The sequence below is a fragment of the Macaca nemestrina genome, chromosome 16 (assembly GCF_043159975.1).
Source record: "Macaca nemestrina isolate mMacNem1 chromosome 16, mMacNem.hap1, whole genome shotgun sequence".
In the NCBI taxonomy this organism is placed as follows: domain Eukaryota; kingdom Metazoa; phylum Chordata; class Mammalia; order Primates; family Cercopithecidae; genus Macaca; species Macaca nemestrina.
This window is the reverse complement of record NC_092140.1, coordinates 74,482,704-74,504,819: the sequence shown is the minus strand read 5'-3', so window position 1 is coordinate 74,504,819 and position 22,116 is coordinate 74,482,704. Positions and strand designations below refer to the sequence as shown.

The 22,116-nt window shown below is 41.2% G+C and overlaps 2 protein-coding genes across 6 annotated transcripts in view; both read left to right on the top strand.

Annotated features, from left to right (window-relative positions):
• The window catches only part of LOC105490763 (vacuolar protein sorting 36 homolog), a 37,726-nt gene extending 25,518 nt beyond the window's left edge, over positions 1 to 12,208 (top strand). For both annotated transcript variants that reach the window (XM_071081280.1, XM_071081281.1), the window contains exons 11-14: positions 5,473 to 5,537; positions 6,388 to 6,472; positions 7,417 to 7,493; positions 7,587 to 12,208. In XM_071081280.1, the coding sequence (XP_070937381.1) occupies positions 5,473 to 5,537; positions 6,388 to 6,472; positions 7,417 to 7,493; positions 7,587 to 7,680 (321 nt within the window). In that variant the 3' untranslated portion in view covers positions 7,681 to 12,208. The remainder of the gene's footprint in view (positions 1 to 5,472; positions 5,538 to 6,387; positions 6,473 to 7,416; positions 7,494 to 7,586) is intronic.
• A 3,804-nt stretch (positions 12,209 to 16,012) lies between these two features.
• The window catches only part of LOC105490765 (thrombospondin type 1 domain containing 1), a 29,708-nt gene continuing 23,604 nt past the window's right edge, over positions 16,013 to 22,116 (top strand). For 2 of the 4 annotated variants that reach the window (XM_011756679.3, XM_011756677.3), the window contains exons 1-2: positions 16,013 to 16,155; positions 19,537 to 19,675. In XM_011756679.3, coding sequence (XP_011754981.1) covers positions 19,618 to 19,675 — 58 coding nt within the window. In that variant the 5' untranslated portion in view covers positions 16,013 to 16,155; positions 19,537 to 19,617. Of the gene's footprint in view, positions 16,156 to 16,183; positions 19,676 to 22,116 lie in introns of those variants that run through there. The other 2 variants (XM_011756678.3, XM_071081278.1) reach the window with 2 other exon arrangements.

The following is a 22,116-nucleotide window of genomic DNA, read 5'->3' as shown; positions in this document are numbered from 1 at the left end:
TGAGGAAGGGTTGTGAATATCAAAGCTATTTTGAGAAGCACTGTGGTACAGTGAAAAGAATACTGCCCTGGGATCTAGGAGGTAGATTCTTTTCTTGGTTTTGATAGTGATTTGCTTAGTGACCTTCAGTAGCTTACTTAACATCTCTGAGACTCAGTTTTCCTTCTTCTTTTTTTATTTTTATTTTTTGCTATTCAAAACTTTTTCTATTTTTCTTTATAATTGACACAATAATTGTACATATTCATAGGGTACTATATGGTGTTTCAGTGCATGTATACATTGCATAATGATAAAATCAGGGTGTATTAGTCCATTTTCACGCAGCTGATAAAGACATAACTGAGACCAGGCAATTTTTAAAGAATTTTTGAAGAAAGACAAAAGAAAGAGGTTTAATTGGACTCACAGTTCCACATGGCTGGGGAGGCCTCAGAATCATGGCAGAAGGCAAGGAGGAGCAAGTCACATCTTATGTGGATGGTGGCAGGCAAAGAGAGCTTGTGCAGGCAACTCCTGTTTTTAAAACCATCAGATCTCATGAGACACATTCACTATCACCAGAACAGCACAGGAAGGACCCATCCCCATAATTCAATCATCTCCCACCAGGTCCCTCGAACAATATGTGGGAACTGTGGGAGCTACAAGATGAGATTTGGGTGGGGACACAGAACCAAACCATATCACAGGGCAATGAAGATATTCATCACTTTAAACATTTATCATTTCTTTCTGGTAATAACATTAAAAATCCTCTCTTGTCTGTCATATGCAGCCATAAAAAAGAGTGAGATAATTCTTTTGTGGGAACATGGATGGAGCTGGAGGCTATTATCCTTAGCAAACTAGTGCAGGAACAGAAAGCCAAATACCCATATTCTCACTTATAAGTGGGAGCTAAATGATGAGAGCTTATGAACACAAAGAAGGAACAATAAACACTGGAAAGTACTTGAGGGTAGAGACTAGAGGGAGGGAGAGGAGCAAAACAGATAACTATTGGGTACTGGGCTTAATATTGATATCTAGTCAATGAAGTAATCTGCATAGCAAACCCTAGTGACACAAGTTTATCTGTGTAGCATACTTTCACATGTACCCCCTAATCTAAAATAAAACATTTTTCAAAACACAGATAGTATCAACTTAAGTGTCCATCAGTGATGAAGGGATAAAGAAAATGTCAGATACATACAAATGGAATACAATTCAGTCATAAACAAAGAATGAAATCACATCCTTTGCAGCAACATGGAGAAATTGGAAGTCCTTAGGTTAAGTGAAGTAAGCCAGACACAGAAAGACAAATATTTCTTGTTCTCACTCATGTGGGAGCTAAAAAAGCTAATCTCACTGAAGTAGAGAATAGATGATAGATATCAGAGACTGGGAAAGGTGTATAGGTAGGAGCGGGGAAAAAGAAAGGTTGGTTAATAGGTACAAACGTACTGTTAGAAGGAATAAATTCTAATGTTCAATAGCAGAGTAGGGAGGCAACAATGTATTGTATATTTCAAAGTAGCTAGAAGGGAGGACTTGAAATGTTCCTAAAACATAGACATGATAAATACTTCAGGTAATAGGTACCCCCAAATACCCTGACTTGATCATTACACATTTTATGCATGTGTATTAATAAAAATAGCCCCTGTACGCCGTAAATATGTAAGATATTATGTATCAATAAAAAGTACTCGGGGCCGGGCATGGTAGTTCACACCTGTAATCCCAGCACTTTGGGAGGCTGAGGCTGGCGGATTGTCTGAGGTCAGGAGTTCGAGACCAGTCTGGCCAACATGGTGAAACCCCATCTCTACTAAAAATACAAAGAAATTATCTGGGCATGGTGGCGTATGCCTGTACTCCCAGCTACTCAGGAGGCTGAGGCAGGAGAATTGCTTAAACCAGGGAGGTAGAGGTTACAGTGAGTCGAGATTGTGCCATTGCACTCTAGCCTGGGGGACAGAACAAAACTCCATCTCAAAAAAAAAGAGTACCCAGAAACAGAAAAAAAAGGACTACCCTGCATTGTCATTATCTAGTCACTCTGTGTAATATAGCAGCAGAATTCATGCTTCCTGTCTAACTGTAACTTTGTATCTGTTGACCGACCTCTCTCCATCCCCCGCTCCCATCTACCCTCCCCAGCCTCTGGTAGCCACTCTTCTACTCTCTGCTTCTATGAGATCAACTGTTTTAAGATTCTACATGTAAGTGAGATCAAGTGGTGGTGTCTTGCTATGTCTGGCTTATTTCACTTAACGTAATATCCTCCGGGTTCATCCATGTTGCTGCAAATGAAAGGATTTTATTCTGTTTTGTGCTGAATAGTATTTCACTGTATACATGTACCACATTTTTTTTTTTTTACCTTTAATATTTTTGTTTTGTTTTGTATTTTTGAGACAGAGTATCACTCTGTAGAGTGCAGTGGCACAACCTCAGCTCACTGAAATCTCTGCCTCCCGGCTTCAAACAACTCTTGTGCTTCAGCTTCTCAAGTTGCTGGGATTACAGCCGTGTGCCACCACATCAGGAGAATTTTCATACTTTTAGTAGAATCGGGGTTTCCCCATGTTGGCCAAACTAGTCTTGAACTCCTGACCTCAGGTGATCTACCCACCTCGGCCTTCCAAACAAAGTGCTGGGATTACAGGCATGAGCCGCCATGCCCGGCCCCCACATTTTTATTTTTTCTTTTTTATGGATACATAATAGCTGTACATATTTATGGGGTACATGTGAAATTTTGATACAAGCATATGTGTAATGACCAAATCAGAGAAATTAGGGGTCTGTCACCTCCAGTATTTATTATTTCTTTGTGTTAGGAACATTCCAATTCCACTTTTGTAGTTACTTTGAAATATACAAAAAAAAAAAAAAGAAATATACAATAGGGCTGGGCGCAGTGGCTCACGCCTGTAATCCCAGCACTTTGGGAGGCTGAGGCAGGCAGATTGCCTGAGGTCAGGAGTTCGAGACCACCCTGGCCAACATGGCGAAACCCCGTCTCTACTAAAAATACAAAAATTAACTGGGCTTGGTGGTAGGCACCTGTAATCCCAGCTACTTGGGAAGCTGAGGCAGGAGACTCCCTTCAACTAGGGAGGTGGAGATTGCAGTGAGCCGAGATCACACCACTGCACTCCAGCCTGGGCAACAGAGCGAGACTGCGTCTCAAAAAATAAATTAATTAAAAAAAAAAGAAATACAGTAGATTATTGTTAACTATAGTTGCCCTATTGTACTACTGGATGCTATTGTCTTATTCCCCCCTTTTTTTTTTTGAGACGGAGGCTTACTCTTGTCACCCAGCCTGGAGTGCAGTGGCACAACCTCAGCTCACTGCAACCTCCACCTCCCTGGTTCAAGCAATCCTCCTGCCTCAGTGTCCCAAGTAACTCGGAATTACAGGCGACCGCCACCACGCCTGGCTAATTTTTGTATTTTTAGTAGAGACGGGGTTTCTCCATGTTGGCCAGGCTGGTCTCAAACTCCTGACCCCAGGTGATCTACCTGCCTTGGCCTCCCAAAGTGCTGGGATTACAGGCGTGGGCCACTGTGTCTGGCCTCTTATTCCTTCTAATTGTATTTTTGTACCCATTAAACCAACCTTCCTTATCCCTCCTTCCCCACTACTCTTCCCACCCTCTAATGGCCATTTTCCTACTCTCTATCTGCATGAAATCAGTTTTTTTAACTCCCACACATGAGTGAGAACATGTGATATTTGTCTTTCTGTGCTAACTTACTTCACTAAACAATGTCTTCCAGTTCCATCTATGTTGTTGCAAATGATGTTGACTGTTGTGAAGAGTGCTGCGATAAACATAGGAGTACAGATTTCTCTTTGATATACTCCTTTCCTTTCTTTTGGATATATACCCAGCAGTGGGATTGCTGGATCATGTGATAGTTCTATTTCCAGTTTTTTGAGAAATCGCCATAGTGTTTTTCATAGTGACTGTACTAATTTACCTTCCCACCAACAATGTGTAAGAGTTCCCCTTTCTCCACATCCTTGCCGGCATTTAGGGAGCCAGTTTTCTTACCTTTAATATAAGGGTTTGGACTGAATGAAACTGTTCCGCTCTAATATTTTCTGTTTGTATTGTGATAAATAAAGTTGTTCAGGAAGCCCTTCCTCTGCAATAGTTAACTCTTTTGAATCAACTCAGTTGGAACAAGTTGCCTTGTAGATAATGCAGAGGGAAAGCTGCCCTGCCCCTTTGGCTGGGTATCAGCAGTGGCTATTCTTCAGCTGTCCTTGCTCCTTCACATCCAGATGTCCTTGGCCTCCAAGGTTCTGTCTAGGTATTCTTTGTGCCCCGACAGTCACCTCCATGCAAATGGCTCACCCAGTCCCATGAGTTAAGCCCCTGCTCTGTGTTTTTATCTGAATACTGATCATAGCTACCATTAGTGAGTACTTACCATCCACTGGACGCTCTGCACGTGTTACCTCATTTATCCTCCCAATAACTCAAGTGACGTGGCTACTTTTACTGTAGGGGATAATTTGGAGAATAGGAAATTGAAACTTAGAAAGATGAAATAACTTGAGCAAGGCCACAGGCAGAGACAGTGGTTTGACAGGTATTTGTTTCTAGGCTGGACTGGCTCTGGGGCCATCCTGTGGGACTGAAAGCTGTGCTTGTCATCACCACACTATGCTGATTTGTTAAGGCTGCACTGTCCAAAAGGATAGCCACATCATGTGCTGACTGGGGACTTGAAATGTAGTTAATCCAAATCAAGATAATGCTGCAAGTGTAAAAATGCACCAGATTTAGAAGGCTTCGTACAGAATAAGGAAATGTTAAATATCTCATTAATAATTTTTTGTATTGATTATATGTTGAATTGGTTCTATGTTCAATCTATTGGACTACATAAAATATATGCATTAAAATTAATTTCATGTGTTTCTTTTTACTCTTTTTTTTTTTGAGATGGAGTCTTGCTCTGTCGCCCAGGTTAGAATGCATGGTGCGATCTCGGCTCACTGCAAACTCCACCTCCTGGTTTCAAGCAATTCACCTGCCTTAGCCTCTCAAGTAGCTGGGATTACAGGCACCCGCCACCGCGCCTGGTTAATTTTTGTATTTTTAGTAGAGACAGGGTTTCACCATGTTGGCCAGGCCGGTCTCGAATTCCTGACCTTGTGATCCACCCGCCTCAGCCTCCCAAAGTGCTGGGATTACAGGTGTGAGCCACCGCACCTGGCCTCTTTTTACTTTTTTAATGTGGCTGCTATAAAATTTACAGTGACATATGTGGCATGCATATTTTATTGGGTAGCACAGGTTTAATGAATAGAAGTCTTTGGTTCCTTTGTCAGTCTTTTTTGCTTTGTAGTGATTAAATCACCTAAAATTTTTGATAAATGGTAATTTTAAAATTTACTCTTCTGTTTTAGTGATCATTACCATTGTATAGCATTACTGGATTTTTTTTCCCTATTAGTTGCTCTCACCAGAAGATTTAGTGAATGCGTGCAAGATGCTGGAAGCACTGAAATTACCTCTCAGGTAAAGGAACCTCTGCAGGAAGTTTGCCGCCTGCAGCCATGTTTCTGCATGGGGTAGATGGGAAGGCCCAGCGAAGTTTGCCGTCCCTAGTGGCAAGCCAGATTATTGCTTTCTTGAAATTATATTATTTCCTCTTTATTAGGGCTGGGCATGTCCTAACAGGGCTAGGAGTCAGACTCTTTTGGATTTGGGGGAATGAGATAAGAATGTAGGTTCTTCCCATGAGGTCAGAATAACTAGCCCCTCTTCCCTTAGACATTTTGTGTTAGTCTCTGGAGATGTTCAGGTGTGAATATTCTTTTCCTTAGGTTTAAAAAAGTACCCAGGTAGCCGGGTGTGGTGGCTCACACCTGTAATCCCAGCACTTTGGGAGGCCGAGGCGGGCAGATCACCTGAGGTCAGGAGTTCGAGACCAACCTGACCAACATGGAGAAATCCCGTTTTTCCTAAAAATACAAAATTAGCCGGGCATGGTGGCGCATGTCTGTAATCCCAGCTACTTGGGAGGCTGAGGCAGGAGAATCGCTTGAACCCAGGAGGCAGAGGTTGCGGTGAGCCAAGATCATGCCATTTGCACTCCAGCCTGGGCAACAAGAGCGAAACTCCATCTAAAAAAAAAGCTAGGCATTTTCTTTAGCATGTAGACTCTAGTTCATAATTTGATTATCTGTGTATTCATGAGCTGTTTAGGTATGCCATTGTCCCTTGTGTTCAATATGTTTTAAATGTTGTTTTGTTTAATACTGCCCTCAGACCTGGGCATAAAAGAAGATATAAAAGATGTGCTGCTTTTCAGCAGTTGGATATCCTAGATAATTCCTGGCTTTGTTCTCGCACCTGTGGTTTTCAGGCTCCGTGTGTTTGACAGTGGCGTCATGGTAATTGAGCTTCAATCTCACAAGGAAGAGGAAATGGTGGCCTCGGCCCTGGAGACAGTATGTGAAGCCGATTTTCTCCGGTCTTTAGAGCTTGCTACGAAGACCTGAAGGCTTAGCAACTCAAAAAACAGGATTTCCTTTTGAATTTAACTTTACTGAAAAGTAACATTCACACACCCAAATAAAAATGGTTTATCACTAACAATGAATCAGTATTAACCAAAGTCATATGTTAAGAGCTTTTTGAAACTTCTTGACACTCTTAACATCTTACATGTAAGGATAATTAGAATTAGTGAGGTGCTTTCTTTTCTATTAAAACTCAGTGTTGAGAACAGGTTTTTAATTTTATCAGATGTTACAACACAAACTTTTTCTTCCAGTAACACCTACATAAGCAGCTTGATAAAACACCACAAGTTTTATGAAAATAATTGCTTCAAAAATATAAAAAGCGACTGTAGTTTGGATGGATTTTACTGGCCAAATTGCCAATATTACTCATTAGGATACTTGAAATAGTACTGTCTTCATAGCTTCTATGGTGAGCCTATATAATTTGAATAACTTCTATTTATTATCCTTCTCATTTTCAACTAGATGAAAACCCCAAGACTACAGATATTTCTACCACATATTTTAAACTAAACCTATGTGTAAAGTCCCTTCGCTGGAGCATTAATATGTACTCAGAATTGTTACATATTCTTTTTCAGAGTATCATAATTCTCTTTAGGCTTTAGTACAGTGACTTTGTTACATTATGGAGAGCTTGATCTTGATATTTGAGCCTCCAGTATGTCCCTTCTGGGTCCTTCAACTTTTGTAGGATTAAGCATTAGTTAAGATTTAGTTATAGTGTGAATGTTCTTTGAATTTTAGTAGGACATTCAGTAAATTATTTCTTGCATATACATTCTGCCTACCATTAGAACCCAGAGTGTGTTTAAATTAGTGTCCTAAATTAATTACATTTTTTTTCTGCTGTGTGTTTCTATTAGGTTTCAGAAAAGGGATCCCTAACATCGGAAGAGTTTGCTAAGCTTGTGGGAATGTCTGTCCTCCTAGCCAAAGAAAGGTAACTAAGGTTCTTACCTTTCATTACCATGTATGTTTGTGTTTCTGCATGGACAGATAATTGTGTGGGTTTTTTTGTTTTCTTTTTTTTTAGGTTGCTGCTTGCAGAGAAGATGGGCCATCTTTGCCGTGATGACTCAGTGGAAGGCCTGCGTTTTTACCCAAATTTATTTATGACACAGAGCTAAGGGTTTTGTATTTAAAATCCTTTTTGTCCGTATGCTTGCGTCATGTAGAGGTTGTATGACATTGAGCTAAGAGATAAACCCGATCAACTGAGAATTTATTAGAACTTCACAGTGCAATGTAAATCTCTTTTAATTTCTCACTAAATATGGTCCAGGAAATTTATTTAGGATATGCATAGGAAAATTCAGAAAAGTGAATGCCAATATGAATTTAAAATCATGCTGTAGTTGTGCAGAACCCTCAGAGTTTAACTTGAAATATAGTGGATTTTAACTTGATCCTCAAATCTAATCATTTTATAAAGAAGGGAATTTAGTTTTGCAGAGAATAAAAAGAGAAGTTGCATGTTCAGACAGGTTAGATTATTTTGATGTGACTGAAATTCACTGACTACACATGACAATGTTGGGACAAAATATACTGCAGCTTGCTATATGAGGCTCCTCCCAGGGGCTTTTAGAAGCAGTCATAGGCATGTCTTCAACATACCAAATAAAACACCTTTAAAAATGAAATAATTTTATTTGACACATATATTTATATATATTCTATCTAATTTCTCTTTGTTTTTTTAAGTGATGATTTCATGACTGGCATTTAAAGAATGCAACTGTGTCATTTTGTTTCCAAATGCTGTGGATTTTGAAACTGAACTAGAGGGCTGTATAGACATGCCCAGAGTTATGATTACAAATTTAGGAGGTAGACAGCTCAGGAATTCCCTGGGATTGTTGTGCTGGTGGAAAGGCAGAGGGAGCCTTTAAATGGCTTCACAGGAACCTTAGTGTTCTTCTACCTCAAAGCCACAGACAGGAGATCGAAAGTGGAAAAGTAATGTCTCCTTTTCTTTTCCATAAGGAGTTTCCACACTGAACTATAAAAAGTCTATCATATTCCAGCAATATTTTTTCTTTGTTCTTTATACTATAAATTGTGAGGAAAAACTACTTCGGTAAGAAGTGTTACTGAGATAACAACAACTGGCTAATACTGCATGTAGATTGCTTAAGTTTTAAAGTGACTGCCTGACTTCACATGTTACTGCTCTACAGCCTCCAGTATGTTGGCATTATCTCAAACTCAGGGACCCCACAGGACAGGAGACGCCCTTTCTGAAACTGAGTTGGAAGTGAAAGGGTGGTGATGGTTTTGGCCAAGCCTGCGGGAGGGAAAGTATTGTATTGGGAGCACCCTTGGAGCCAGGAAGAGGGATACCCAGGTTCACACTCTGGAACCCCTAAGACATTGTCAGTGGGTAAGGTGGAGGGCCACTGCCAGAGGCTGCTACAGTGCCCTCTGGGAAGTGCCAGGGACCCTCCGCTGCAGACCCAGGGGATCCCAATCCCTTATCCCTGCCTGAAAAGTGGCTATTGCTATTTCGTGTCCTCCAGTGTCACAGGAAGGCTGTGCCTGAGACATCCCACTTTAGTTTTTGTTTTCCAAACCTGTCACTGACTCTTCATTGTGGTGTCGGATCCTCTGGTTCCCCCATTGTTCAGCCTCAGGTTTATTTTGAGGGTAACTCAGTGTCTCACTGCCCAAGTCTTTTAGGGGTTAGTTGGACCATTGTGTAAGCTTGTTTATATGTCTCACCTCTTTCTGGGTGGTACTTACTGTCTCACACTGCTCTGGCAAACTTGTACACACAAACACACACACTCTCTCTCTCTCTCACCTGGCTAAGGCTTTTAAAATTATAAAGATAAATAATCTGTTTCACCAGTTGGAGTGAGTTGCAAGGAGGATTGCTGGAGCTACTCGATCTAGCGCTAATGGTTTGGATTCATTACTGCAAACCTACATAATTTAACATATTTATTTACTTTAGTGTGACAACTGATGAAAAGAAATGGAGCAATCCAAATTGTATAAAATGACTTAAGAAGGAAGAAAAGTGACATATAAATATATTTTGCAAATGCCATATTAATTTAAAAATGAGTATGATTGATTTTATTATTTTTAAAGTGGGCATTCGTCACTGTTTTGAGACCTTTGTATGTATTTGTGCATTTTTATCTTTTTTTTCGGGCCATTATTTTAAGGTGTGATTTTGGTCCTCTAATGTAGAAGTTATGTTTAAATACAACCAATCAGGCCCTAAGTGCAAAAAAGTTCTGTCTTGGTGCTTATCACTGGCATAATTATTATTTTTTTGTTTTCCTAACTTTGCTCTTAGGAGCATGAACCTCTTTGTAGCTTTATGGTAATGCAATATTTCCAGTCATTTACTGTCAAAAAAATTTTTTACATTGTGTTAGTGAAGATTGTGTTTTCAAGGTTAAATGATTGGTATTAATGTATATAGAGTAAAATTATTACAAAATTTAAAAATGATTTTTCTTGGCATTCTTTTTAAATACTCTGAAAAATATATGCAAATGATAAGCCTTTAATCATACTAAAGCCAGTTATGTTAAGAATTTTTCCTTTGGATTTTATAATTAAGAGTTGCTTATAAATATTTATGACATTGAGCTGTTACTGTTTTCGTTGTCTAAAAAGAATGGGACATGTCATGAACTGGTTTGGTTTTTAAAAAAATTCTTGATGTGAATTCCACTGTTGCCTGACTATGTATATTCAGATGAATGTACTCTTTCTTGTTCCTTGTTACCAGATTAATCTGAGAGAATGTGGATTCATCTTGTCATCATTCTCATGCTCAAATACTTAAAATGGTTCTTTTGCCCAAAAGTCTGAGAGTCTTCATTTTGGTACAGTGGAGTCACAACTTGGAAGGTGGTTAGGTTTTAAAGACCGTGCCTAAGGACAAAATTGAGCATGCTCAGAATGGTCCTTGAAAATCTCCTAAATTATCAATGAAGTTCTCTTTGTAGTCTTAAAGTTTAAATTCCTGTGGAGTGATACATAGGTATGAATATATTATGCTTATATTAAGTACAAAAATACAAACTGCATATCAAGAGTAGATTCTTATAGCATTAATAATTTACATGCATGTGTCTTTTTCCAGTAGGTATGGTTGAATTTATGTAAATTTATTGCTAATCCCATCCCTTACAATCTAGAGTATAAGCTGCACAAGGGCAGAGGTTTTTGTCTGGTTTGTTCATGGATGTATCTTAAGAGCCGAGAACAGGGCCTGGACACAATAAGCATTCAATAAATATTTACTGAATGAATGAATGCCGACCTATATTCCTATTTATAATTTGGCTCCACTTTATCCTACTTTAGCTCCCATTCAATTCAATGAAAAATACATTTTTTTGAACATATAGCAATTTTTTGTGAGCAATTTTTTTGGGCACTGGTAGTGGGAGGGGATAAAAAGATGAATAAGATACAGCTCTGTCCTTAAGAAAAGGGAGACCTAGTTGGGGAAACAGACATGTAAGTGACTTTCACTGAAGATAGAATGAAGTAAGTACCATGGAAGGGGCATATGTACCATGCTGGGGAGAACAGAAGAAGGAGCCCTTAGTCCTGGTGGAGGGCTTTGTAAGACTTTGTGGGAAAGGAAGAACCTGGTAAACTAGGCTCACAAAGACCAAGAGATTGTCAGTAAGTGGAAGGTGTTGGGAAAAGGGAACAGCAGAGGTGTGCCCCTTCCTGCTCCTGGATATTTCCCTTGTCTGTCCAAACCTCCCTTCTTTACTTCTTCCCACTCACCTCCCCTCTCCCATGCCCACCCCCACCAATCTAAATTATACTTTGCTCGATCCTGCCTGCTCCAGAAATGTTTCCAATAGACAGCTCTATTATTTCTAAACTCTATAAGAGCTATTGTCTTTTCCATATGCTTAACTATATTTTGTCTTGTTCTCTTAAATGTTGTCTTGATACCATAAGAAAATAGAGAAACTAGGTTTACGTTCAAAGACTGTCATGTAACATTTCTTTTGAATTCTCACTGACCTAGGTCAGTGACTGTACATGGTAGATTCCTAGTAAAGTATTAACTGAATTGGGTGATTTTTGAATTATAGTACTGAGTCATGCATGAGTTGCCTAGCAAACCAACTCTGTCTTTTACTCTCTTCCCGAGAGGTTTCTCAACCAGACTTGTCAAGGCTTAGCCTGTCTGAGTGAGATCTGCTCTGTCTTACTCAAATATGGCATGGGCCATGTGCATGATGTGGAAAGCACTCTAGAGTAGTTGTTATATACACAGGTAAGTTCTTGTTATTACAGTGTGGAAATTGGGCCATTCGTCTTCTTCCTTGTGTCCTGATACGAAATCATGAGTCAGTTATAGCTTTCATCTCAGAGCATTACCCAGAGGAAAAAAGCTCTCTCCATTTGTATAAACGGAGTTATTGAGATAGTGTATAAATTTTATACAATTTGCACAAGATTACTAGATCAGTTGCTAACCCAGAAAGAGAATTAAAGGTATTTTGAGAGCCAGATCAGTTACAGTTCAATACTGACCATACCACTGTTCGTTTGAAAGCTTTTTTTCATTTTTATATTGCCTTCTTTTAGAAAACGTTAAACTATATCTTAACTGTCCAATAAAGACAGCAGTACAGTTTGGCAAGAATTCTAATGGAGACAAAATTGACCAGTCAGTTCAATAAAGCTGTTATTTAAAATATGACCAAGCATATCACTTGTACCTGGATTTCCACCCTTGAAGAGTAGGTTTTTGGGGAAAAAGTATGTGCCTGAAAGATTAATGCAGAGAAAGTTGCCTCCAATATGTTTCACTTAATCACTATAATATTTCACAATAACTATTTTATGCCTTCTACAGTGAAGGGAAGGAGCGATTAAGAAATCTACCCAGGTTTGCAGTGTCAGGGCTGGAATTTAATCTAGGCTTTATCTAAAAGTGTATCTTTTTACTTGTATACAGTGTAAGTAGGAGGTCCAACTTCATTCTTTTGCATGTGGCTATTTGGTTATGCCAGCACCATTAGTTGACCATTAAATGGTCTTGGCACCCTTGTCAAAAAACAATTGACCATATGCTTGCATATGGAGTTTTTTGTTTTTTTAAAAATTCAAGGCTGGGCACGGTGGCTCACGCCTGTAATCCCAGCACTTTGGGAGGCCGAGGCGGGCGGATCACAAGGTCAGGAGATCGAGACCATCCTGGCTAACACAGTGAAACCTCGTCTCTACTAAAAATACAAAAAATTAGCCGGGCGCGGTGGCGGGCGCCTGTAGTCCCAGCTACTCAGGAGGCTGAGGCAGGAGAATGGCATGATCCCGGGAGGTGGAGCTTGCAGTGAGCCGAGATCGGGCCACTGCACTCCAGCCAGGGGGACAGAGCGAGACTCCGTCTCAAAAAAAAAAAAAAAAAAAGACTCAATTGACCATAGATGAGTTTCTGAACTTGCAATTCTAGCTATATATCTATCTTTTTGCTAATATCACACTGTCTTGATTACTACTGCTTTGTAGTAAGCTCTTTTTTTTTTTTTTCTTTTTTCTTGAGACCATCTCTCACTCTGTCACACAGGCTGGAGTGCAGTAGCACATTCTCGGCTCACTGCAGCCTCTGCCTCCCGGGTTCAAGCAATTCTTCTGCCTCAGCCTCCTGAGTAGCTGGGATTACAGGTGTGTGCCAACATCCCCAGCTAGTGGTTTTTTTTTTTTTTTTTTTTTTTAAGTAGAGATGGATTTTTGCTGTTGGTCAGGCTGGTCTCAAACTCCTGACCTCAAGTGATCCGCCCACCTTGGCCTCCCGAAGTGCTGGGATTACAGGCATGAACCAGCACACCCAGCCTGTAGTAAATTCTGAAATTGGAAAATGTGAGTCCTCCAAATATGCTCTTCATTTTCAAGATTGTTTTATCCTGTTCTGGGTTCCTTATACCCCCATATAATTTTTTTTTTTTTTTTTTTTTTGAGACGGTCTGGTTCTATTGCCCAGGCTGGAGCACAGTGGCACAATCTCGGCTCACTACAACCTCTACCTTCTGGGCTCAAACAATCCTCTCACCTCAGCTTCCTGATGGTTGGAACTACAGGTGCACACCACCACACCAGTTAATTTTTGTACTTTTATAACTCTAATGCCTGCTCTTTCCACTGAGCTTTTGCTTTTAAAACTGAAATGCCAGGGGCTGGGTGGTATGTATTTGAAAAATAATCCTAGTGTAAATTGGTGAATGGAGATTAGACCAGATAATTCTACTGGCAGTGAAATTGGATGGTCACCTTAAAGTCTTCTTTGAAACTTTGGATGGATTTAATTAGTATTGCTAGAAGTAACTATTTGACAAGATTGGTTGGTCTCACTCTGTCACATAGGCTGTAGTACAGTGGTGTGATCACTGTTCTCTGTAGCCCCAACCTCGGGCTCAAGTAATTCTCCCATCTCAGCCTCCAGAGTAGCTGGGACAACAGGTACATGCCACCACACCTGGCTAATTTCTTATTTTATTTTTTGAGATGGGGTCTCACCCAGCCTGTGCAGTGGCATCATCTTGGCTCACTGAAGCCTCCACCTGGGTTCAAGTGATCCTACTGCCTAAGCCTCCCAAGTAGTTGGGACCACAGGCATGTGCCATCACAGCCAGCTAGTATATTCTATTTTTGGTAGAGACGGGGTTTTGCCATGATGCCTAGGCTGGTCTTGAACTCTTGAGCTCAAGCAATCCACCCGTCTTGGCCTCCCAAATAATTTCTTATTTACTGTGGTGATGGAGCCTCACCATTTTGCCCAGGCTGGTCTAAAACTACTGGGCTCACGCAATCCTCCTGCCTTGGCTTCCCAAATTGTTGAGATTACAGGCATGAGCCACTGCACCTGGCTGACAAGACAAGTTCTTAGAAAATTTTATACCTCTGGTAACATAGGTAAATACTTGTGCTACCTTTAAAAAAAATGAAGTGATAGAGTCAAAGATCTGCAAATCACATATTTTAAAATACGTTTAAAATGAGGTAAAGTTTACAAACTGCAATGCACAGATCTTCAGTCAAACGAGTTTTAACAAATGCTTAGCAAATCCATGTAACTCACACTCCAAACAATAGAACATATCTGTCGCCCCCTAAAAGTTCCCTCGTGCCTCTTTCCAGTCATCCGCTCTCCAGAGGCCACCACTGTGCTTTGATTTCCATTACTGGATATTAGTTTTGCTGTCAAATGGTATATTCTGCATAAAAGAAAAGCAAGTCATAAACCATACCGCTCATTTACTCAATTTAACAAGCACAGCTGTTAAGGTGGAATCTATCCTCATATTTTCCAAAAAACTTAAAACTTTTTATTAAATTTTAGTTTTAGATTTGGGGGTGCATATGCAGGTTTGTTACAAGGGTAATTGCATGTTGCTGAGGTTTGGGCTTCTATTGATCCTGTCACCTAGATAATGAACGTAGTACCCAATAGGATGTTTTTCAGCGCTTGCCCCTTTCCCTCCCTCCCTTGACTTGGAGTCTTCAGTGTCTGTTGTTGCCATCTTTATGTCTATGAGTACCCATTGTTTAAGCTCCCACTTATAAGTGAGAACATACGGTTTTTGGCTTTCTGTTCCACTTAGGATACTGTCCTCCAACTGCATCCATGTTGCTAAAAATGACGTGATTTTGTTCTTTTTTTATGGTTGCTTAGTATTACGTGGTGTGTATGTACCACATTTTCTTTACCCAGTCCACTGTTGATGGGCACCTAGGTTGATTCCATGTCTTTGCTATTGTGAATAGTACTGTGAGAAACATAGGAGTGCAGGTGTCTTTTTGGCAGAATGATTTATTTTCCTTTGGGGATACACCCAGTAATGGGATTGCTGGGTCGAGTGATAGTTCTGTTTTTAGTTCAGAAATCTCCAAACTGCTTTCCACAGTGGCTGAACTAATTCACATTCTCATAAAAAGAACTTTTAACACTTGCAGAGTAGGGTTTTAAAAATGTTTAGTTATTTTTAATAACCAATTCTGACCCCAGGGAAGGAAAATGGAGATGCACTTTACCTGAACTATGTTCTTTTGAAACTCTTCAATGACATTTGGGAAAGCAAGTTTACAGCCCACATGCTGTGCCACTTCAAGGACTTAATTTTTGTGGTCTCCCTGAAGAAAATGACACTAGGGTAGAAGTGATTGAATGTGAAGTGTCAGGAGATTGCTGCCTCGTCCTCAGTTAAACCCCTGATCCGGCTGTGTGCTGTGGACGCGGGTGTGTGTGGAGGGGACCTGCGTCTGCCGGGGCCGCACCCCCTGCCGCAGGACCTTGGCTGGCCGCGCGTTTCCTGCCTCTTTCCTGTCCAGCAGCTGGCGAGCTGGGGGCGGGCAGGAAAGGATGCGCTGCCCAGAAGGGGCGGGAGCCGACCACGCCCGGTCCCGGGTGTCCCCCGCCCTCCCGGTGCCCGCCCTTCCCACGCCGTCGGGGGCGGCCCAGGGCGGGGCTGTAGGAGCGGAACGCCGCGGGGTCAGGGCGCGCAGTCCGGGACGCGGGATGCTCGGAGCGCTGCCTCGCGGCCCCTGAGGCCTCCCGTCCGCCTCGCCACTCGCCCGGCGGGCCTGGGGTCTCTGCCTGTCGGTCTGGAAAGGTAAGAAGCGCCCTCCGCATCCCGGCGTCCGCGCCCCAGCGGGCGCTCCTGTGCCGCGAGACCCTCGGAGGCTCCGCTGGGGTCGGGAAATGCCCCCGGACCCTGCCACCTCCCAGCAGCCTGAAGGCGCAGGTGGACGCTGGCGGCCCCTCCACACCCCCGCCTCGGCTCCAGGGGACGCTTTTAAGGAGTATTGGTCTCCACACCTCGGAGTCCCGAATTTAACTGAACCTGGCTCTGCACTGGCTCAGACGTTGCCGGGTGACTAAGACTGGCCACAGAACCTTGAAAAATCGCGTCTTGAGCTACTGTTTCTTTCCAAAAAGAAATCCCTTCTCAGATACAAAAAGTATGAGATACAAGGATTAAATTAAATTAAAGACGGTCCTCATTAAGGAGGGCTTTCAGCTGACGACACGAGGGGTAGATTTCCAAGCGTGAACTGGGCTTGCGGGCATTTGGGAAGCTGAGTAGATGGGGCGAGCCACGGCGTCCCAGGAACGCTGCACCCAACCGGTGGGACCAGGGCAGAGCAGACTCGAATGAACGTATAAATGAAGCCTGTTTACACGAGCTGCTTTGGAACTACAGATTTCCTCCCAATAAATACTATTCCTATATATACACAGGAACATGTGCATGTTGGTCAGAAGGGACAAAATAACTTTTCTTCGTTTTCCCTTTTATTTTTTCACGAATCATTGGTCCCATGGACATTAGTGTGATTCCTTTTCTTTTTCTGCAGCTATGAAGGGAGATTTAGAAGCATTTGTCCTAGCTGGTTTCAGCAAAAACATGGGGTCTGAGATTGGGTGATGCTGTTAGCCGTTGAGAATATTCACAACTTTTCCCCACCTTCTCAGCTGATGCATTTAGAATTTGTCTATAAAGTTTACATACAAGAATGCTATGTAGAAGTATTTTCAAATGTGTATAAAATATACCTAAGTTCTTAATTTCCTAGAACAATTCTCAAGCCAAACATTATAAGAAGTCAGTCGGGATCTGGAACAACAAGTTGAAAGAAAATAAGCAAGCAAGGTAGAAAGAAATTAAAGAGACATATTATGACTAATGTTATGATCATATTCCATATTATGATTGACAAGTAGGCTGGTCTGTTTTATAAGTCTTTTTCCATTCAGCTCTAAATATAGATTATCTCACCATTCTATGTTTTAGGGATCATTTTCGTAAGAAAGAAAATGTGTTATCACAAAATCAGTTATGATTTGGGGCTTCAAAAATAAAAAGGTTATTGTGGTGGAAGCAAACAAATCTGAGAGAAGCCAGTTCAACTTTTGGGAGCTTGCTTCTCCTTGGTTTGGTTACCAGGTCTCAGTGACTTAAAAGAAGCATTGTAATTGTCTTTAAGTGCTCACACTTGCCCAAGTGATATGATGCTTTCTGCAAGGATCTTACTGGCTGACTTTGGCCAGGTTTCCCAGTCCATGTTCAAGGAAAGAATTGGGTCAAATCTGTGGCTAATTCCACCCAAAACAATTTTCTTCTTCTTCCCTTTTCTTTTTGTTTTGGGGGGTAGGGGTGGCGGGGAAGAGGAGGGAGCCCTAATCGTCTGCATAGTTACACTTCAAATCTCTGCTTCCCTTTCAGGAAGTACAGTATTTCCTTTGTTCAGCCCACTGTTAATGGAAGAAAGCTAATAGGACACACCAGTTTCCCTTCCATTGAATTTTGGCTTATTTCAATCAGTCTTCTTAATTCCACTAATTTGTGCTCTTATCTGAAGAGATGTAACATGTATTTGGAATATAATATTCTTGCTTCTTAAAAGGATTAACTGTGGGCTGGGTGTGGTGGCTCACGCCTGTAATCCCAGCACTTTGGGAGGCCATGGTGGGCAGATCATGAGGTCAGACATTTGAGACCAGCCTGGCCAACGTGGTGAAACCCTGTTTCTACTAAAAATACAAAAATTAGCCAAGAGTGTGGTGCACACCTATAATCCCAGCTTCTCCGGAGGCTGAGGTGGGACAATCACTTGAACCTGGGAGGCAGAGGTTGCAGTGAGCTAAGATCATGCCACTGTACTGCAGGCTGGGTGACAGAGCAAGACTGTGTCTTAAAAAAAAAAAAAAAAAAAAAAAAAGATTAACTGTGAATAATGGGGGGGACCATCAACATTAAGAAAATATATATTTGGTTGTATTTAATATTAATACATAGTTTGTTAGACTCTAATATGAAAGAACTATCTTAAATGCCCAGTATCTTATTCTATAGTTGAATAGTCTATATAAAATAAGTGCCTTTTCCAGCCGGGCGCGGTGGCTCACGCCTGTAATCCCAGCACTTTGGGAGGCCGAGGCGGGCGGATCACGAAGTCAGGAAATCGAGACCATCCTGGCTAACACGATGAAACACCGTCTCTACTGAAAATACAAAAAATTAGGTGGGCGTGGTGGTGGGCGCCTGTAGTCCCAGCTGCCTGGGAGGCTGAGGCAGGAGGATGGCGTGAACCCAGGAAGTGGAGCTTGCAGTGAGCCGAGATCTCGCCACTGCACTCCAGCCTGGGTGACAGAGCGAGACTCCATCTCTAAATAAATAAATTAATTAAATAAAATAAGTGCCTCTTCCAACAAATAGCTGTGAACCACAGGCCAGCAAGGTCTTCCCTGCCCTCTTAGGTAGACTGGGAAGATTGCTGTGTGAACCACCAATCTCATGATACATACCAGCAGCAACAAGTATTTCAGGACTGATGAAGATGATTGTTATTTATCTGTTTTCTCCTTAGGCTGCCCTAAACAAGGGAAGTGAGGGCCACATGGAGTTCACATTTAATTGTAGTATTCTGGAGTATCTTTTTTTAAAAAAGCTTTGATCGCTTGGATGTAGCTCCTAGGAATCGATAAATGAAGCAATCCTGGTAACACACCAATTGTGCAAGGAAGTGTTAGCCCATTTGTGGACGCCAGGCAGGGAGCATTTGAGTATATATAGCACAATGCTAAATTAAAGTTTAGCAGAAATTTAGTAAATTTATCAGTGTGAAATGCCAAGCAGATAAATAATGTGAAAATGTATCCAAATTGGTTATTAACTTTGATAACATTAAGCAAATAACAATAAACTCTCCACTTAAGGATGTGCTATAAAGGGAAGAGACTTTGGTGTTGTGCAAAGATAATCTTAGTGGGTGTTGGGCATACCTGCATATTCTTGACCTGTGAGTTACAATGGAATGAAAGGGGCTTGTATAATTATAAGTCATTGCCCCAGGGAAAATTAATGTCCTCTCTAGTTTCCTTTCAATATCACTTAGGAAGTTTGAGTTTTAGAATGGTTTTGTCATTTCATGATTACTATTTTATCAATCACATTGAATGGAGCCATCATTTTTTGAGGTTCTAATTTCAGGTGTTTTTGAGGAAAAAAATCACAATCTGTACGTGAGAAAGGACATGAGGAGACTAAAGACCTGGGATTTTGCCGATCAGAATGAAACCAATGTTGAAAGACTTTTCAAATCTATTGTTGGTGGTGCTCTGTGACTATGGTGAGTATTGTGAGTATACTTAATGCTATTGGTAGGAATAAAACATAAATATGACATTTGTAAATGCATTGATGTTGATGACTCTTCATGAAGGAGGGAGGGTAGGGTCTACAGTGCAGTGCTTTCTAAACCGTGACCCTTGCAACCCTGGATTCTCTCATGCTTCAGTGATTCTGCATGATTGATTCATATTTCACTTTATATTTTTAACTCTTTAAAAAAAAAAAAAAAGCCAACTCTCTCAAATTTTAAAAAATTGGAGGCAAGCATGTTACCTTGAGTTCTCTTTGATTTCCCTGTAATTCAGTGTGATAAATCACTTCATACACACATGCAATGATGTTGTGTATATTAGGGTTCTACATAAGATTTCACTTGACAGAGTTTTGGTGCTAACGTGTATTTGGAACCAATCTGAATTTCAATCCTTGAAAGTTGCGTGCTCTTAGAAAAGTTTCTTCATCTCTTTCAATCTCAGCAATAATATTGACTTCACAGGGTTGTTATGATAATATCAAGAATGCGAAACACCCTGAATGAGCAGATAGTAGGTACTTAAAGTCTGTTCTCTTCATTCGTTTCAACTAAAAATTGAGTTCATTTCTCAGAGAGCTTTATACAACTACTGAACCAATAGAATCAACAATATGACATAATCTTCACTACTTTTCTTTTGATGATTTCCAAATATTTCATAGACATCTAGGCAGTTGATGGTATGGGAGTGGAAGTTGTTTTTGAATTTGGTGAAGAAATTTTGATCCAAGATATAGAGGACACTGGCTTGTGTAATGTGAATGGCACAGTTGGTTAAATGGACCAGAGCACTGCTGTTCATTTCATTCAGTAGACTTCCTTTCTCAGTCTTTTCTTTTTTAAGAAGTTTATTTATACAAGAAGACTCCGGATTTAAGGAAAGCCAATGTGGGATTCATTTATTTTAAAGTAATTTGGCCAGGTACAGTGGCTCATGCCTGTAATCCCAATACTTTGGGAGGCCGAGGTGGGTGGATCACGACGTCAGGAGATCGAGACCATCCTGGCTAACACAGTGAAACCCTGCGTCTACTAAAAATACAAAAAAAAATTAGCCAGACGTGGTGGCGGGTGCCTGTAGTCCCAGCTACCTGGAAGGCTGAGGCAGGGAATGGCATGAACCTGGGAGGCAGAGCTTGAAGTGAGCCGAGATCGTGCCACTGCTCTCTAGCCTGGGTGACAGAGTGAGACTCTGTCTCAAAAACAAAACAAATCAAACAAAAAAGAAAAGTAATGTATCCCTTCTTTAAAAACAGATTACTCTGGCTGGATGCGGTGGCTCACGCCTGTAATCCCAGCACTTTGGGAGGCCAAGCGGGGGCAGATCACGAGGTCAAGAGATTGAGACCATCCTGGCCAACATGGTGAAACCCCGTTTCTACTAAAAATACAAAAATTAGCTGGGCGTGGTGGCACGCACCTATAATCTCTGCTACTTGGGAGGCTGAGGCAGGAGAATCGCTTGAACCCGGGAGGTGGAGGTTGTGGTGAGCTGAGATCGTGCCACTGCACTCCTCCAGCCTGGGCAACAAGAGCAAAAGTCTGTCTCAAAAAAAAAAAACAAAAACACAAAAACAAAAAAACACAGATTACTCTACATGTGACAGCCTTCTACAAAAAGTATGTGTTCTTGGTTTCATAATGATAAATAAAGCATTGAAATTCTCCATTTAAACAAATTATACAAGGGTGTTGTTAAGAGCAAAATTTCTTACTGGAATATGAAAATAAAAGTTGAATGAGCACAAAAAAGAGCATAGAAGTTGAGTGCACAAGCCACCAATAAAATAAAAAAAGTAGGTATTGTCATAGATCTGTTTTACCCCCCTTTATCTCTACTTAATACTGATCAAAATATACCATTACCTGTATACTATAGTAGTCAGGATGTGGTAGAACCAAATTGTAGTGTTTTTTTGTTTGTTTGTTTGTTTGTTTCTGAGATGGAGTCTCGCTATTGTTGGCCCGGGTTGGAGTGCAGTGGCGCAATCTCGGCTTACTGCACCCTCCGCTTCCCAGGTTCCAGCAATTCTCCTACCTCAGCCTCCCGAGTAGCTGAGATTACAGGCGCCCACCACCATGCCCAGCTAATTTTTGTATTTTTAGTAGAGTCAGGGTTTCACCATGTTGGCCAGGCTGGTCTTGAACTCCTGACCTCAGGTGATCCACCCGTCTCGGCCTCCCAAAGTGCTGGGATTACAGGTGTGAGCCACCGCGCCCGGCCCAAATTGTAGTTTTCTAACAGGAGTTCTAAAGTAGCAAATTCTCCCTCTAGTACATACCTCCTATCTGCTGCTGCTGGAACCCATCAATTGCATCTTTGTTCTCCATTTCCAACGGGGCATGTGTGTCTTTCTCATTGACTGTCTCCCATCAAATCAGAATCTGATTTGCTTCATTGACAA